The sequence below is a fragment of the Symphalangus syndactylus genome, chromosome 8, assembly GCF_028878055.3.
Source record: "Symphalangus syndactylus isolate Jambi chromosome 8, NHGRI_mSymSyn1-v2.1_pri, whole genome shotgun sequence".
Classification (NCBI taxonomy): Eukaryota; Metazoa; Chordata; class Mammalia; order Primates; family Hylobatidae; genus Symphalangus; species Symphalangus syndactylus.
This window is the reverse complement of record NC_072430.2, coordinates 130,323,879-130,343,035: the sequence shown is the minus strand read 5'-3', so window position 1 is coordinate 130,343,035 and position 19,157 is coordinate 130,323,879. Positions and strand designations below refer to the sequence as shown.

General features: G+C 33.7%; 1 protein-coding gene across 6 annotated transcripts in view; it reads right to left on the bottom strand.

Moving 5' to 3' along the window:
* NYAP2 (neuronal tyrosine-phosphorylated phosphoinositide-3-kinase adaptor 2) overlaps positions 1 to 19,157 on the bottom strand; it is a 330,902-nt gene that overhangs the window by 18,798 nt on the left and 292,947 nt on the right. For 5 of the 6 annotated variants that reach the window (XM_063645748.1, XM_055290803.2, XM_055290804.2 and 2 more), the window contains one exon: positions 5,127 to 8,754. The exons of the other annotated variant lie outside the window; for it this stretch is intronic. In XM_063645748.1, the coding sequence (XP_063501818.1) occupies positions 8,527 to 8,754 (228 nt within the window). In that variant the 3' untranslated portion in view covers positions 5,127 to 8,526. Of the gene's footprint in view, positions 1 to 5,126; positions 8,755 to 19,157 lie in introns of those variants that run through there. 6 annotated transcript variants of the gene reach the window in all.

The following is a 19,157-nucleotide window of genomic DNA, read 5'->3' as shown; positions in this document are numbered from 1 at the left end:
GTGGTACCTATGAAGTTCATCGTATTGTAGAGAAAAATATTGCTTTTTTAGTGATGAGTATATATACCTAAGTTAGATGGGTCACTTCCATTCAGGCTACATGGAACTGCATAGTGATTAAAATGTCTTTGAGTATCTGTATATGATGAATAGCAAACTAATAAAAATTAATTTAAATGAGAGTCTATGTTACATTGGTTTGGTTTTTGATTCAGATAAGCCTGGTTTGAATTTCCACAATCAATTACTACTGTGTATTAGTTTGGGAAAGTTTTCTAAACCTCAGCATCTTTACCCAGAAAATGAACATATTCATAGGGTTGAGGTAAGAATTTAAAAAGATGTCTTAAAAGCTTAGTTCAGTGTTTTGCATAAAGTAAGAAATAAATTGTAGTGGTCATTACTATTGTTATTATTAGTCTTACTATTATAATGAATTATAAACCCATAAGTAGTGATACTTAGGGTATCATTGTATGCATTTTGTGAACTAAAATTATTCCTGATTGGTTTTATCTCATGCTCTAACTTGTGTTTAATTCTTGTTAAAATTCTCACACATTTCTAATGTATGTCACCTTGCTATATTTGCACATTAATTACAATTGCTTTATTTGGATAAAAAGTGGGGTTTAAATAAATATATGGATATAAAACTCCCTAAATAATACTCACATGTATATATAACAATTCTGGTGTATAAAGTGTCGTAGGATCTCATCCAATATTTGTTTCATATAATGAGAGAGAAGAGCAGAAAATATAACCTCAAAAGAATATATAAATCAACTAGAATAAAAGATTTACCAGTATACTGAGTTTGGCCTTTTATGCCCAGAACAGTGCTTGGTATACAGGTGGACTTCAGTTAGTATTTGTTGAATAAATACATAAATTAAATAAATGAACATTTTCTAATAGTTTAAAGTGCAGAGCAATTGGCCAGGCACTTTGTGGAATACAAAATTTATAGCAAATAAATGTAGCTTCTCTTTCTGGAACTCACCATGTAAGTAGAGAAGACAAATTCCCAAAGAAATAACTATTATAAGACAGATGGCATTGTAATGAAAACCTGAGCACAATACTGTGTATCAAGGTAGTAGGGGAGGGTGTTTGAGGGCTGTACATTAATTCCAACTGGGGAAAAACATGACACAATGCTAATACTATTATCAAAAATTCAGAGCACTTGACACTAATTTCTAAGCAATATGTAAAATAATTTTAATATAAGCCTGATCTCATGAAAAATATTGGACTCCTAAAATGGGAGATGGGTACCAATCACAAGGAGTTGATTTAACCAAAACCTGGGACTTTTTTTTCACACCACTTTTTACCCCAAAGTACCTGAAAGTCATTTTGATGAGATGGGTTATGAAGTGGTACATTCTTGTGTTTGGCCCTGTGGGTGAAATGTTATTTCTGGGGGAAATGATGCAATTTCCAATGTATGGGACAGAGTTGATTCTCTAATATAGCTTTCTCAGTACCAACTTCATATTCTAATCCCCTAGGGGGTTCTGAGAAAGAAAGAAGAAAAGAGAAAACGGTGGAGGAGAAAAAGAAGAAAAAGTTGTCTAGCCCTAACCCCAGACTAATAAAATCATAATCTCTGAGAGAGGGGCCCAGATATTGGCATTAAATAAAAATCTCCCAAGAATGTAATGTGTTGCCATGATTGAAAGCCACATTGGTCTAAGACAATGCATCTCAAACTTTGCTGGGCATAAGAATCACCTGTATGGCTTGCTGAAACAGGATCCATGAGCCTCAGCCCTAAAGATCTATCTGGGATAAATGTCAAGGTTTTTCATTCTAACAAGTCCCAAGATAATGCTGTGCTGTTGGTCTCTGAAGTAGGCTTTGAGTGGCAGTGCTCTAGGCAATGGCTACCAAAGGCTCCCTAAGTATAGGCAGAGAAGCAAGTTGCCAAGGAGTTGCTGCTCAAAGGGTGATCTATGGACAGGCAGCATCAGCATCTCCTGAGATCTTGCTTCAGATTCCAACTCTCAAACTCTTCTAAATCAGAATCTGTATGCCAACAAGACCCTCAGGTGGTAAGCATGTACATTCAAGTTTGAGAAGTACATTCAAGTTTGAGAAGTTTGCTTTAATACTCAAATTTGATTCCATATTGGACTCTTCTAGATTTTTTTAAAACTACCAGCACCTGTGTACTGTTCTAGGCAGCCTTCTGGACATTGGGAGTTTTTAAGAACTGACTAAGTGTTCATTTTTGTTTTTGGTTTTTTTTTTGCACAGCAAGGTTTGAGAGAACCACCGCTCTACAAGACATCAGGTGAGGTGATATTATGCAAAATTTTCTCTAAAGTTATTTTCTTCCAATCTCCTGGTTTGTCACATTGCCTGACATTCCAATATTCACTCATGCATGTTAATAAGAATCTTCTCAAATACAAATCACTATAAGGATGAACATTGTTTTATCAGTCATTCACATCATTGTGTCAGCATAATTTGATTAGAACCTGAGATCACAGAGATGGAAAAAACGAGTTGTAATGGGGATTGGGAGAATGGAAGAAACCAATAATTTCAAATATTGGGGAGCTTTTTTTCATGGGCTGAGATGGATGAAAGGTTGGACTGTTGATGGTGGTGGGGTGGTGATAGGTTAGTTCTTGCTCAAACAAAAGATAGAGTAGCACACTGAGCATTTGAGTAGCTGGAAGGGTGGGAGCAAACAGTGATAATAAATTTCTTTCTTTTTATGAAATGAACATGGAAATAATTGGTGAGACATTATGACATTATAATTAATCATGTTGAGATTGGATATAAAAGAGAGTATGTAAGTGGTTGATGAAGTAGCCGTTAGAAACTATTAGAAGTATTTGCGTTATTTTACAGGCATTTTTTGTAAACTGACTGAGCTCCAGAATCTTGTCATATATTTACCATGCTCAATGACATTTTAGATATTGATATCCTAGCAACACTGTACATACTGACTTGCTCCTTATTTACGCCAGGTTAACTCTAAAAGTATGACTGAATAAATGAATGTGCTAAGTAGTACCCCTCCAATAAATACCTTGTCTACATACACAAGTCTAGGATTGCCAGAATTTTCTCTTTCATGCCACCAGCACACCTTAGATACACTCTGAGTCATTTAACTGGAATTAGGTACATATGGAAGAAAGAGAAGTGTCAATGTTCCTCTTACTTAATGGATCACCTTGAGGGAGAAGCCAAGCAGTGATTAAGGGCAACTGTTTTCACATAACAAATTAGAAAGTCTAGACCCTCAATACTCACCAGCATCAGTCTTCTACAATACATGCAATCTCATGGTCAACTGCAGAAATTGAAAAATGTTGTATTTTTCTTTGAAAAAGTTCTTATTTTGTTTCTTGATAAATAAATACCAGTAACAACAAAGTCAACTAATTTAAACTATTGCTTTTATTATAATTACACGGGAGCACAAATAAATAATCACAAAAAGTATTGTAAAATATTGTCAATGCACTAAAGAAAACAATTTATTTTCAAACAACATCTGGTTACTTCAGTGGTATCAAAGTACATTTATAATTACATGTTACCTAAAAAAATCAAGTACAAAAATTAAGAGACATTAAAACATCAGTGTTCATATTATTATGTATATAGAAATGGCTAATAACACATGAGTAGAGAAATCTGTTATCTAATGCTTATTTGCACAAATTTTCAGGCACATACCTGACATTTCTAATGAATTATGAAAAATGCAATATGACATTCAAATTTTTAGATATGGTAAACATGTTATATTGGAATGGATGTTAAATGGTTTTCTTTAAAAACCCTGTCTTTTAAAAATGTAATGCCATTATCCACTAAAAAACATATAATTTTTATATCATCTTCTCATAGCTATTTGTTTCAATTGTCTGAAAGAGCAAGAAAGTAAACATACAACTGCTAAATACGTAAACACATTTTTAGTGCAAGATAACAAGACCTGTGACTTTACTGTGCTTTGTTTTTTATAATCACAGTGCACTTTACACAAGTTGCTACACTATAAATGTTAACTTACGGAGTTCCAATCAAAAGAAGTGCACACTAAACATTTTCATATATATTATATACAGTATGTATACTGTACGTGGGTGTATACATGTGTAAATGTAGATGCTTTTAGGGTGGGCAAACCCAGTTATATTTGGGAACAATTGAACACTTCAAAAGAATTTTCACATGTTTGGTTGAGATAAATCCAACAACATTTCTTTAAAAAATTCCCCTTAAATTTGAAACTTCATAATATTTAAAGGGAAATATAATCAGACATTTTTTCCATGTTACACACATTTTGCTGCAATGTAATTGACCCAAATATCAAAGAGTTTTAAATCATCCAAACCCCAAGTCATAATGTTCAAGTCCAACATGGCAAAATGTGTTACCCTTTTAATGATTTACATAGACAGCAGTACATATTATATATGCACACATTGAGGCTTACACATAAACATATTCTATACTTAGACATTAAGTTTAGTATGTTTAGAATTTTACCTTGACTATACACTTGATCTGAAAAAAAGAGAATGCCATATGTAAACACAATTGTGTATCTTCTTAAAAACAATTGGCTTTATTTTGAAAATATTGACGATTGCATAATTAAGCTCGTTGAAGGGTGGGACGACATCTTTTTCAATGTTTAACACCAAGTGCTTTAGAATTTTTAAATGCTTGATACATAAGTTGCTCAATAATCAACTGTTAAATAATGGATTAGTAACGAATGGTCCACATTCTACAATTAGCTGTCTATTTTGTATACATGGAAGATGTAGTGATATAATGTTAAATGCTATAGGTACCATTTTTCTTTTATTTCTACTTAAGTTTGGGACACAATGAATTGTGAATTGCTATTTATTCTATTTCTTTGCAAGTGTGAATTCCCTCTCATCTCGGATAACTTACTGCTTAAATCGTAGGAATCGTTTCTTAATTTCACATGTGAGTGTAGTTATTTTACAAGCTCTTTTCTACTTTAGGAAGCTGACTTGTCTTAATATGGAAGTGATATTGAAATTACATTTGTATGTGCATTGTGTTGATGTCTTATTTAATTAGTTAAAATAATAAACCAATAGCTTTATTTAGTTTTATTGACGTAGTCACCAGATTTGCTCAAAAGAATCAAACTAAATTCCCAGTATAGGCAAGACCTACCAACAAAATATAGTAATAAAAACATTCTTTTATTCTCTAGAAGCATTCAAAGACAATTTTGTCACTACTTTGGAAAGTAAAGTTGTATCTAGTTGTCTCCAGACAATTGGCATGTATTTGAATATATAACACTTAAAAACTACAAATTTCAATCTCCGGACATTCTGTTTTACTTTTCTAATTATTTTACATGGTTGAGTATTAACCTTCATTTACACAAATCCATCACATTTGGCGCCAAGCTTGCTTCAGTAGCATAAACATGGGAGAGATGTGGGCGGTGTTTATGGAATAGACTGCTCTTATACCTCAGAGGATGCTGGCTTCTGCAATTGAAATAAATGCAGATTTTTATATTTTCCTTTCTTCAATTCTAAAGAAATTTATATCTTCTCTGCTAAGGAGTGTTTCACATATGAAAGCATCTTGTGACAACCAATAAAATTCTGTTTCTATGAAATTTGCTGTGAAAGGACCATTTTTCATAAGTATGAGCTCTTTCAACCTGATAACCATGCCATGATATGATTTGTTCTTTGGCACTGCTAGAAATATGAGCTTTATCATGGCATAGTGTTCTGGCTATCTGTAGGCTATATTCTGACCAAATTAATATATTGAAGTATCCCGGTTGATTACTGCCAGAAAGTCAGCTTATTTTTCTCTACATACTAATGATCTCCTTTTCTCCATTTAGAGAAACAATACACAAAAAGGAAATTGATCATGGAATGATTATTGCCACAATGGACAATCGTATAGGCACAGAATAACAATTTTTGAGTCAAATCTCAGTGAAGCCACTTTTCCAGATCTTTCAGTCACTTTCCACTTAAGTAGAGATTTGCGGAAATAAATGAAAATGGTTGCCTAAGGTCAAATTTTCAAACAAGTTACCGCCTCAGAAAATAATGCATTTGAAAAAGGAGTGCATGAAACCTGGCCCTAGCATGAGTCTGATAGAACAAATGGGAATGGTTTAATCCAACACAGATCATTTTAGTACTTTTGTTTCCTTCTTAACATTAAATAAACTTTCTGCCTAAATCAGAGTGATATGGGAAAGATAGATACGCATCTGAAAAACACACTTGCATCTCCCCACAGAAAGATATTCCCTAAATATAAACTGTAAGGGAAGGTTAATCATCACCATACTGAGCCTGAATATATACGTATCATAGACATGATGAGAATTAGTATCTTGTGTCTGACTGATAGGCTTGAGTATATGTGGTCATAATAACTTAAATCAGGATAACAACTTGGGTCATAAACACATTTTATTTCCATTCTGATTTTATCTAAACACATTTTCATCACCCTTAGATTTGTGCTCCATAGACTGTTAGGTTTGAAACATAATCTATAGCTGGTGAAACATGCTGGCGGGTTTTATTTAAGCTACTTAAGATCCCTTTGTAATTTCCTGCATTTGTGATCCTGTTTTTCTACCACCTCAATTATACAAGCACAACCTGAAACTTCAGTAAGCATTTTATGTATACAGTTCTCCCACTGAGTATTCATTCATTACACACACACTCACACACATACACACACATGCACGCTCACAGACACACCAACCATACACTGCTCCCACTTACCTTTTTCTTTATTCTTTCAGAATTCGAATTGGACATCAAAATACGCATTAATTATAAAACATTAGAAAATCATGTTATAACATTGAAAAGGCTTTTGAAAGAAACTATTACTGATAAAGCATTACTAGGTTTGTAGCAATATAGATTACAAAAATTCTCTAACTCCTGTTATATTTGGTTTTATTGAGCAGCACTGAACTATTGCTGTCAATACCCTTACAAGAAAAACTGCTATAACAATAACTTCAAAAACACACCTTTTCTCTCAGAAATATAATACTAAATTGATTGTTAACAAAGAACCACATACTATCAATTTTAGGAGGCATAAATAGTAATTTAAATATACAAAATATATGTGATAGTTTCTTTTTTATTCATTCGTGGCAATATTTATATTCAACTAACAAGTTCTTCTTAAAAGATATATATGATTTTTTAACTTAAATTTCACCACCACATAAAATTGAATCCACCCCATCCCTCATCCCTTGCATTTCCTGTCTCTTTCTTGAAACAAAATAAAATAAAAAATGGTCATAATTCTTTGGTCATGGTGTCATAATCAGTAAGAATGGGTGTGATGATCACATACAGAAGATTATGACCCAGAAATGTGGTGATAACCGGTTTGAAAAAATTAACAAGAAATACATATTTTATTAGTGGATCTAAACTTTTAGAAAGATTGGCATTTAGTGTATTAAAATATGTAAACTGGTCTAGTTAAATGTTTATTTCTCATTTTCTTGGGGAAACAAGCATACACATGAAAAGTTACTTAAATATAGTGATTATGGTGGCTACAATGCCACTGGTCCCACTTTCTTGAAAGCAGTCATGCTCTTGAGCTATTAATTCCTTGTTCCTTCCATTGTCACAGTGAACCCTGGTCTCCTCCAATCAGATCAACGATGCAAGGACACATGTCCCTAAAGTCATTTCTGAAGGAAATGTTTTCTGCTGGGATGTCCAATATATCCTAGTAACTTTCTCTGGAGTCCGACTAACCATTGCTTAGTTATTATTAAGTCAGACTAATGGTTAGTCTAACCATTGCCAGAGGATACTAAAGAGAAATTCTTATAAAGCCAGTGTAGCAAAAAGATTGCTGTCAATGTAACTTGGACGTCCAAATTAAGCATCACGTTTGCATTCATTTCCTGTCAAACCCTTGAAACTTAAAAAGCACAGATGCTCTTAACAAATATGATATTCAACTTCTACGTTACTAGCACCAGAGCATATATTATGTGACTGAACATGATTTATAATTGTGAGCTCTTGTACAGAAACCAAATGTGGGCAAGGGAAAAAAATTTTTTAATGCAAAAATTAATAATAAAAGGCAGCAAGGGATTACATATAAAAGAGATAACAAACCAGTTAATACCGAAATTATATCATATAGTAAACTCTTGATATTTCTGTAATTTATATACGTATAATGTGTATTATTTCAGATGTCACCCATAAACTAGTAAAATATTTACATTTTAATATCTTCTGGATTCAAAATAATCCGGGATAAATAAGTGTGCCTTCATTGCAAGGACATATGCATTTTATCTTGAACTTGCCACAAATAGGCACAGCTTCCCGTGGCATTCCACTCCCACAGAAAAGATATGTAACAGTTCATTATCATATGACCGAGTCGACCTCCCTCTTCATATTAAGAAATGTGGAGCTCACACCATCCTGCGCACACTCATATGGCAGTATCCCAGAATACCGTTTGCTGTTTAGAATAGGGCGGAGGGCTGTACTTCTTGGCACCTGCATTCTTCTTCCAGCTGGGCAAGATAGGCATGCTATCCTGTTTGCAAAGGCCCTTTTCCGTTTTCTGTCTAGCCTTTATTTCCTTGCACAAGCAACGCTTTTTCTCAATCATCTCAAGCATTGTATGGTCTCCATGAAACCACTGCATGCATGCCACCTAGCAAAAAAGAAAGAGTGAATACAGAAGAAAAAAATGGAATGAAAGCATATTTCTTTTGCACTGTGCTAGTAGTTTCTTAGAACAATGTCAGCTGTTTCTATATCTCTTCTAAAGTTCTTGTTTTGTCTTGTTTTAGACAAGGTCTCACTTTCACCCAGGCTAGAGTACGATGATGCAATCATAGCTCACAGCAGCCTCGACCTCCTGGGCTCAAGTGATCCTCCCACCTCAGTCTCCCCAGTAGTTGGGACTGCAGGCACATACCACCATGCTCAGCTAAATTTTTAAAAATTTTTTGGTAGAGATGAGGTCTCTCTATATTGCCCAGTGTGGTCTCAAAGTCACGGGCTCAAGCAATCTTCCCACCTCAACCTCCCAAAGTGCTGGGATTACAGATGTAAGCTACTATGCCCAGTCCAAAAACTCTTAAGATAAATTAAGAAATAACTCTTACAAAACAAAAATAAAAGAGTGGAAACTATAAACAAACTTTGTACTTAAATTAGTAAACATCGTGATATTTAACAACAATTTGGGCATGAATATTTTTCAATATGTTCTAAAAGTTCATGATATGAAAATTAAATCTTTTACACTTTTAAGCAATTTTCCAAATATTTACCTGTAACTTTATGTTGGCTCCATTGTCTTATTTGTGCCCATATTTTTAAATTCAATTATTGGAATTACTTTTCAGTGAGGTCTAATATGAATGTGATATGTTTTAAAGATTTTAATGAACATTTTTTTATTCTTGAAATAATTTTTAAACACGGGTTTATTTATAAAGAGAATGTAGTAGAATATTTTTAATAATTCATCTCATCAAACTGATTTTAAGTACACACCATATGCTTAGAATGTAAATACTTAAATATTTCTTCTGCAAAGAAGTTTTTGCTATAGCTTTTGATACTTCAGCAAATGTCTACATTAGAATCATTGGTCCCTATAGTCACACTGACAAGGATTCTAATCAACTTCAAAAATTTGGAAAAATAGATTCATGAGGTCAATTTGGTGACCAGGAGAAAGTTCGGTGTGGACTATATATTAATACATATACACACATACATACATATTACTGGACAAGTAACCTCTGCTTCCAGGTGTATGTGGCACCATGTGTACCAGTAACCATTTTTTGAAACAGAGCTAGCATGTTGAGTCTGTCACACAAGGACGGCAATAAAATTGGGCCCATGAGCTCAGCTAGGTTGTGGAAGCTTCCACATAATTGTTTAAGCAAATATACTCTATGACTGGAAGCATTAAAAGAGTGCACTTGAAGTCATTGAACTTGCTGTTACAATTTTAGGGTGATAATTAGAGCAAATACTTACATAATGCTTACTCTATAGCAGATTTCATTCTAAGTACTTTGCATAGTTTAATTCATTTATTCCTCATCAAAATGTCCTGAAGTTGTACTATTTATTAACCCATAGTGATGAATAAAAAGAGACTTAAAGTGATTTGGTAACTGTCCCACAGTTACAGAGCCAACAAATGGCAGAGTCAAGATTTGAACCCAAGAGTTTATGCCCAACACCCATGCTTTTAACAACTACACTATGCTGCCTCTCAATGTATGTATACACAGAACTAGAAAGAATTGGGAACATGGATTAATACAACACCCTATGTATGTATCTAGTCCAAAACCAGGCAGGTAGATTTTGGTGTGAACAAAGCTAAATCAAATTCTCACAATTTTTTATGCCTTTTGATGTCCTCTAGTTCCTAGCTCAGGACCGTAGACACGAGCATTCACTTTTTAAATAAAATTTTAGGTGTTTGTTGAGTTAATCTAATGAATAAGTCTGTGTTCCAACAGGAGACTCTCAAAGTGGCTCAGAAATTTTTCAAAAGACTTACAATATTTCATAACATGATAATCTGTGCAATAAAAATGCAGTAACTCTATTTTGGTGAAAATGCAAGAAAAATTTATTGAGTAACTACAAACTGTCATAATGAAATTTGTAACAGAATTCGCAGAGGACAGGCTTCAAATCTCACTCATCTCGGTGGTCCCAACATGTAAAACAGAGTCCTAGGCTTTCAATAAAAGTTTTATGAGTTAAATAGAAGCCACCGTCATAGAACAGTTTCTGTTGTCTCTCAAAAAAAATAAAATTAAATCCAGATAATCTTCTTAGTAAAATACCCTGGGTTCTATACATTTCAACATCATTGCAAAACCTCCAGACTTCTTTAAGTCCCGATATTTCTTACAGCGTCACTTCTATATTTTTATTTTATTTACTTGTTTACACAAACATCAAGTCATGTGTTACTTAATTCCCTTTAATTTGTTTGGCATAAATTGGTATGTGCAACTGAAAAATAATTTTTCTGTATTCCTTTGACAACAGAGTCACCGATATATTTCATAGTTGCATAACATTTCATATATGTTTATACAATGTACTGTATTATCCATAAAATATGTATTTTGTTTCAAACAGAAATGCTATAGAGGTGTGTAAATTTAGTAAGAATACATTTCTTAAAACTCTAAATAATAGAAGAATAAGAATAAAAATTATAAAGCTTGGAATTTTATTCATTAGATTTTTATTTTACATTAAATAGTTATATGTCCACTTGATTGATAGAATGGTCTGAATTGCTAGGAAAACAAAATAACTTTTTTTTTCAGACTTACTCCATAATATTTAACTCATCTTTTGAAGACATGTGTAGTGAGTGAGAAAGTATTGCCCAATATATAAAATTCCATGAAGAAAGCATTGCCCAATACATGAAAGATGGCTAGGCATCAGACAATAATTCAAACTCAGGTTGCTGGAAGATTGTCTATTCAAAATATAAATACATATTTGAAAATATCTCAACAAATATATAGATTCTAGTATATAATCTTCTTATTTTATATCTGCTATCAATTTGTTTCCATTTAAACTCCCCCAAAAATATTTCTGTTAAGATGTGATAAATAAACATAGAATATAATTATATTGTGGGAAGATACATCTGCTTCCCACATTTATTTTTAAATAGCACATGTTTGGGTGCATAGTCGTTTTAATTCTCAAAATCGAACTCCAATGTCATTACTGTGGCCATTTCCATCATTGAATCCCCCAAAAATATATCTAAATATTATTTTTTGCTGATAGTAAGATGTCATGCTTTCATTCATTGTTTTGGATATAATAAATAGCATGTTTAGCAGTATATGAAGTATGTTAAAAATATTACCCATAAAAAATTGCATCGCTTTTCTATTTTCTTTTATCACAAAATTCTTCATATTCTTAAAAGAAAAAAAAAAAGACGTGTAAAATCCCATTCCATCTCTCCTTGGAATTGAAAGAACTCTGGGAATTGACTATTAAAACGAATTTGAAGCCAAGCCCAGTAAATAAACTCTTCTAGTTTAGTTATTTAATTCAATGGCCTTATTTCTTATCTTTAATCCAAAGACATTTATTATACTGTTTATCCCATGAAGAAAAGAAAAAATGTATACATAAGTAGGTAAGTACACATCGAAAGTTAACTGTAGGACAATTGTTCAATTCATATGAACACACATCTCTAGGACAAGATTTTTATACCAGCATGATTCAGCAGAAGCAATATCCTTGGAAAATAAGTTCATGGAAATAAAATCAAGCGAAGCTACCTGTCTAGGAGGTGAAATTTCAATCTCCACCCCTTTTATGTGGGCTACACACAGTGACTTCATCCTAAAAAGTACAGTATGGAAAGCTAGGAGGGAAGTAACTACACATTGGAGGAACCCAGTGTTATGGTCTGAACATTTGTACCCCCTTAAAATTCTTATGTTGGGATCTTAACCTCCAAGGTGATAGTACTAAAAGGTAGGACCTCCTCAAGGTGACTGGGAGGTGCATGGGACTAGTACTCTTATAAAATAAACCCAAGAGAGCTCTTCCACCCCTTCAGCCAGGCTGCCGACACAGCAAGAAGTCAACAGTCTGCAAACAGGAAGAGTCTTTACCAGATCATAACCATGCTGTCAACCCCGCCCTTGGACTTCTCAGTTTCCAGAACTGTGAAAACTAACTTTTTGTTGTTATAAGCTACCCAGTTTATAGTATTCTGTTCTGGCACCCCAAAAGGACAAGATACCTGGCAAACATCACCCCCAATAAGAGATCAACAGTAGTAAATTGTACTGGCAGTATGTATACTTGGTATAATGTGATGAGACCAGAGGCACTTTTATCTCTGCCATCTTCCTCCTCAAAACCCATAACTCCACTCTAATCATGAGAAAACACTAGAGAAACCCAAAGTGAGAGACAGTCTACAAAATACCGTACCAGTACTCCTCAAAGCTGCAAAGGTCATCCAAAATAAGGAAAGTCTGAGAAACTGTCACATCCTAGAGAAGGGTAAGGAAACCCAATGACTAAGTGTAATTAATTTACATCCTATCCTGGAAGGGACTCTGTAGCAGGAAAAGAACATTGGATTAAAAACTAAGGGAATTGGAATACAGTATGGATTTAAGCTGATAATGATGTATCAATATTGATTCATTAGTCATGACACATGAACCATGGTAATGTAAGATATTAACAATGGGAGAAACAATGGGAGTGGAATATGTGGGAACCCACTGTACACTCTTTGGAACTCTTCTGTAAATTAAAAACACTATTTTAAAATTAAAAATATATATGTACACACACATGTACGTGTAAATATATGTATATGTGTGTTTGTATGTGTGTGTATGTTTAAAGATCAAGTGAATAGTCTATATTCTTTTCAACTCTTAATTTTAACTGTATCTTTCATTCTTAAAAAGGAAGGAAGATGGTATCATGGAAAGACCTAAATGACTTGATTAGGATCCTGATCATTGCATGACATTGAAAAGTCATGAATATCTCTGAATTTCCTAAATACTGTATATTGAATGAATATTGGTATATAATTCATATGTATATAGAATACAAATGTATATGTGCTTCACATATGCATTTTATGGATATTGTACTGTGTGTGTGTGTGTATATATATATATAATACATATTGCTACACACTTCACACTTTATGTGGTTGTAGGAGGCAGAGAGCTAAAGCATATAAACAGAGAAATCCTCATATATTGTAACAATCTCATCTAATGATCCTTCAGTGCATCAGGAGTAACATAAGTAAGAAAGAACTTTGTTTGCTTCAATAATTACTTTCTCTAGAAAATAAAATTAATTACTTCCTGAGGTTAAGAGTATATTTTCTCCAAAGAACAAAGGAATAGCAATGCAGTGCAATAAGTCTCCATAATATGTATTTAAAATATTCAATTTGTCGAAGTAGATAAATCATAAAGAGAAAAGAAAATACTCTGAAATAAGCACTTAGAGCATTTCAATATTGAAAATGATACCAGAATAAAACTGATACAAGCATGCATATCTCCACTGATTTTGATTTTTGTGCCTCATTTGTTAGCATGTGAAAAACAATACTTTATCAAAGGCCTAGGAGACAGAGCACGACGCCAAGCAAGCGCCTTGTTAACCTTGGAATTAATTTCAGCTGGGAGTCTTGAGACTTGTCGTGAGAGTAAAGTTTAATTTCTTGAACAATAGGCACAGCAATCGATACTAATTTTCAGATGATCTGGGGCAACATTGTAAGTCCTGTGTTGCTGTCTCTGGGCCAACCTCTCCAACCTGCATTGCCCGTTGTGTGAGAAATTGTCATTTCCTGCATAAGGGGTGTAAGTTTAACCTGGCTGAAAAGGAAGCTGGAGTTCTCAAAGTTCTCTGGATTTTCTCTTTAAGGGAAGTTTCTCCAGGAGACCATGGATAGCATTGGTGAAGGAACAAGGAAGAGAAGGCATGAAACCCAGTGTGTGTGACTCAAGAAGGGGAGACAACTTCAGAAACTACAGGAGGCCGCAAGTCGCCTGCAACTGTGCTCGTCCTGTCTTTAGGAGTCATGAGGTCAGCCAGGGGTGTTATTGCTCTCCTTGAAAATGTTCTTCTCCTCCCATGTAGTGGGCAAAGAGGTTGATTTTTGAATTATAAAAACATACAGGAAAAAATAAGCATGTAAACACCATGGCTTTTTTACATATATTTTCAAGATAATGGATAGGGGTCAGCAAACTGCAACCCACTGGCCAAATACAGCCCACTGCCTGTTTTTGTACTGTCCATGAGTAAGAATTTGTTTTTATATTTTTAAATAGTTAAAAAACTAAAAGGAAGTATATTTCATGACACATGGAAATTATATGAAATTCAAATGGTGGTGTACATAAATCAAGATTTGGGGCACACAGATGTACCTATTTGTTGACGTACTGTCTACAAGGTAGAATTGAATAGTCAGGATAGAGACTATAGGCTCATAAAGCTGAAAATATTCACAACCTGCCCCTTTACAGGGAAAAAAAAGCACTCACTCCTGAACTATCATGTAAGATGAAAAATAATTCATAAAATTTAACCACTTTGCTATGATGCATAAACTGTCTGAAAAGGTCAAATAAATAGTATGCTAGACCTGTAAAAAGTGGGAAAATAATTTTAATTAAACATCTAAAAACTTGGTAAATTTCCAGTTACCTGCACCTTAGTAAATGGTTTTTGGAAAAAACTACTGTTACCCTAACATCACACTCTTTTCTAAACGTGTTTTCAACTAAGTAAATGATCATTTGACCCTTAAAATAAGTATCCATTAGAATTGTCTGATAGAAGGCAGAAAAAGATAATGTTAGTATTGGTGCTATATAAACAACGATGAAACAAAATCAAGAATATTGATTCACACGGGCTTATGATACTTTTCATATTGAGTTTGGCCCATTAGATAAACCAGAAATGATGAAACCTGGGTTTGAAATCAGTTCTAGAAATTAATTTAGAAAAATTCTCTATGCTAAATATGTCAATTACATAGTTTATAATTCCATCATTAGAAGGAAAAGCAGTATGTTAGAATTAAAGAGATAAACTGATTTAAATTGTATAGATAAGAGATTTAATATTAGGTCAACTCTTTTTAATAACCCTGCAGAGGTTACTTAGTTGCCTATGATGTGTTACTGTGGTGACTTAACCTGAAAAATATAAGTTTAATTTGAGAACTTTCCCCCTAGTTTTAGTGAATTTATTTCAACTATATTTTGGAAAGTATGGGTCAATTTTACATAATTTGGACAACAACATAGCCCTCAATAAATCTTTTGAAATTGACATAACATAGAGCTGGAAGGATTATAATTTTCTGCACTTGTCAGCATATTCAGTAATAAAATTGCTTCCTTAGTTATCAAATCACAAGCCTTTCAAATGATCATCACACAGAAAAAAAGTATTTTTTAATGAGCATATTTGACCCGTCTATCTGTTATAAAATAATTGATATTTTGGAAACATATAGAGGCAACACTACTCCTCAGAATATTTTACACTAAATATTTAAAAAGGAACAGTCAAATAATTCATGTGGGTTTACAATTAATTATAGACACCATTTATGCCACTTTAAAAAGTATAAATTCAAGGCTAGGAACATGATTCTGGACTAAATAATTTTCCCCGTTTTTATGAAGTCCAAATGAAGCTATTTGAACAGATAATCTAAATGGGTAATACCAAAATAGTAGGGACTTTTCAATTCCATTGGCTAGAATTTGATTTTGGGCTTTCAGTCTCACTTTGATGACATTGTATAAGTTATGTATCTGGCTTTCTTGAATAACATGACAATTAGGGATTATATATAAAATGTACCTAACTTTCAGACTTTGATATTATTTGAAATAATATGCACCTTTGTCATGGCTTTAGGTTTTTCCATAGTCTTTCTCCTGTATTTTTTCCATCTTTAACTCTAATCTACTGATCAGGTATTTCTTTAATTGTCCCCCTCATAATTCTCCTTCATTTTTCAGCACTGTTGACTCAGAACATATGTTTTATGAAAAATTATTAGGCAAGTCTACACCTGAAGCATGTACTGGAATTGCAGTGTTTATTTCCCATGTCTAAATTTAGTTTTCAGATATAGATATATTGATAAAATGAGAATCATATCTTGATTTCAGAGTTGCTTTTGAATGCAAAATCATCGGTACATATTAACTCCTGCTCTTCTTTTTCTAGATCTAAAAATCACCCTTGATGCACAGTGTCTGATCAGCTGCTAGGCACATAATAACAAACATCACATGTTGATATTTTAAGTTATGTATACTATTTATTTTTATGTATCTGGGCTTTCTTACCTTACCAATTACATAAAAGTCACTCATCAAGAAGATTTAAAAGTTATAAGTGAATAAGACAATTACATGATTATAAAGAAAAATAGTTTCAAATTAACATCTATTGCTCATTTTCTCTGCCTGTAAAATGAGGAAAACATCTAATGCTTCAATTTATAGTGATGTCCTTTAAGCAAGACCCATGTCACAAATTACTTTCAGGGATGAAGGCTAGTTTCAACTACCATGCTGAACAGTGACAATTATAGCTTATTTCAAGCTCCCAATACAATGCACATCCCCTTTAAAATATGTATGTGTGTGTTTGATGTTCAATTTTCAAGCTGGGAGTGGTGGCTCACACCTGTAATCCCAGCACTTTGGGAGGCCGAGGCAAGCAGATCACTTGAGGTCAGGAGTTCGAGACCAGCCTGGCCAACATGGCGAAACCCCATCTCTACTAAAAATACAAAAATTAGCCAGGCATGGTGGTGCATGCCTGTAATCCCAGCTACTAGGGAGGCTGAGGCAGGAGAATCGCTTGAGCCCAGGAGGCAGAGGTTGCAATGAGTCAAGATCGTGCCACTGCACTCCACCCTGTGTGTCAGAGCAAGACTCCATCTCAAAAACAAACAAACAAAAAGTTGATTTTCTATTTTCTGAAGAGACAGTATAAGAGGAATAAAATGTATAAGATGACCTGGTTTTTATCACTTATGATATGTGAGATCAGAACAAGTTACCTAACCTTTCCTTTTTTTAACCTGTAAAATGAAAATAATAAAACCACAGGTTTCTTGAGAAGATTAAAGTCCTAATTTAGTATCTACTGAAAAGTGGACACTCCTGAAAATATAAGCTTCTCTACCCCAGTAGGCAATGAACTCTTTAAAGACAGGGACTCCATTATTAATCTTCATATTCTTAGCTTTTAACGCAGTAAAATTATGCAATAAATGTTTATAAAATAAATGAATGAATAAACAAATGGATCACACTAAGTGTAACATTTTCTGAGTATTTTCAGGAAAGGTGCTTTTGAAATCCTTGATTTCACGAATGAGTTCATTCTGCTTTGGCTCAACTGAATCCAGCAATACCTCAAATTGTACAAAGTTACCAAAAATATTGCCTGGGCTTTATAAACCCCAGGAGGCATCTAACCTGAAACTCAGTCCTCAATGCCATGTGAGTCACACCCGGGTTGTTCTATGACTGAGAACATCTCTTTTTCAAACTCTGGACATCAATCCTCAGCCCTTTGGCTGAAGTTGAGACACAAATCAATGCTCCCTAAGCCTTAGTATGCATTCAAACAAGGAAGTATGCAACTCCCTTGGGAGTTTATTAAAATGCAAATTCTTAGGCACCAATGTCAGAGAATCTGACTCTAATTCTAGATAAGGTGGGTCTTAAGCAGCTACAGTTTTATTAGGCTTCCTAGTGATTTTGATGGGTGATAGGCTGAGCACCATATTTTGAGAGATACCCAAATTCTAGTTAATGATAAGAGGTTACACTAACTCAAGAGGGCGCAGAAACATTCTCTCAAGATCTGACCCTTCCCGTTCTCTGTCCATGCATACTGGGCACAACATGCAAGTAAAGAATCAATTGAGATTTTGAGTGAAGTCAGGCAGATTTTTGTCTTAGCAAATTATTTCAAGTACAGTCTATCCATTTTGCATATATTTATAAATGGGTGCATGTATCTGTATGCATATTTACACATATGTGCATATATTATATATTTATGATTAAATCACCGAATCATCTTACAGGTTAACATGTTACTTAAGAAATAAAATTGCAAAAGCGTCTTAAAGAATATATGTGTCAATAATGTCATTCAAGAAAAAGTGGTGGCCTAAAGTTAATAAGGTGCCATATATTGAGATTTTTGATTGATCTAAAGGAATTATCCCAAAACATTCTTCAGTGACATCATAAAAGTTCTAAGATAAATTGGCAAGTTATATGCACCTTTTATCATGTGACTTTGGAGGGAGGGATTATCACAATCTATAAAATAAATATAGCAATATCAACAATGTAATAATACCAACAACCATTATTTATTGCACATAACCATGTTCCAGGCACTCTATGAGCCCTGAACATATCTCAAGTCCCTTAAAACTTAATAACTCTTAAGCGTGCACTATTGCTA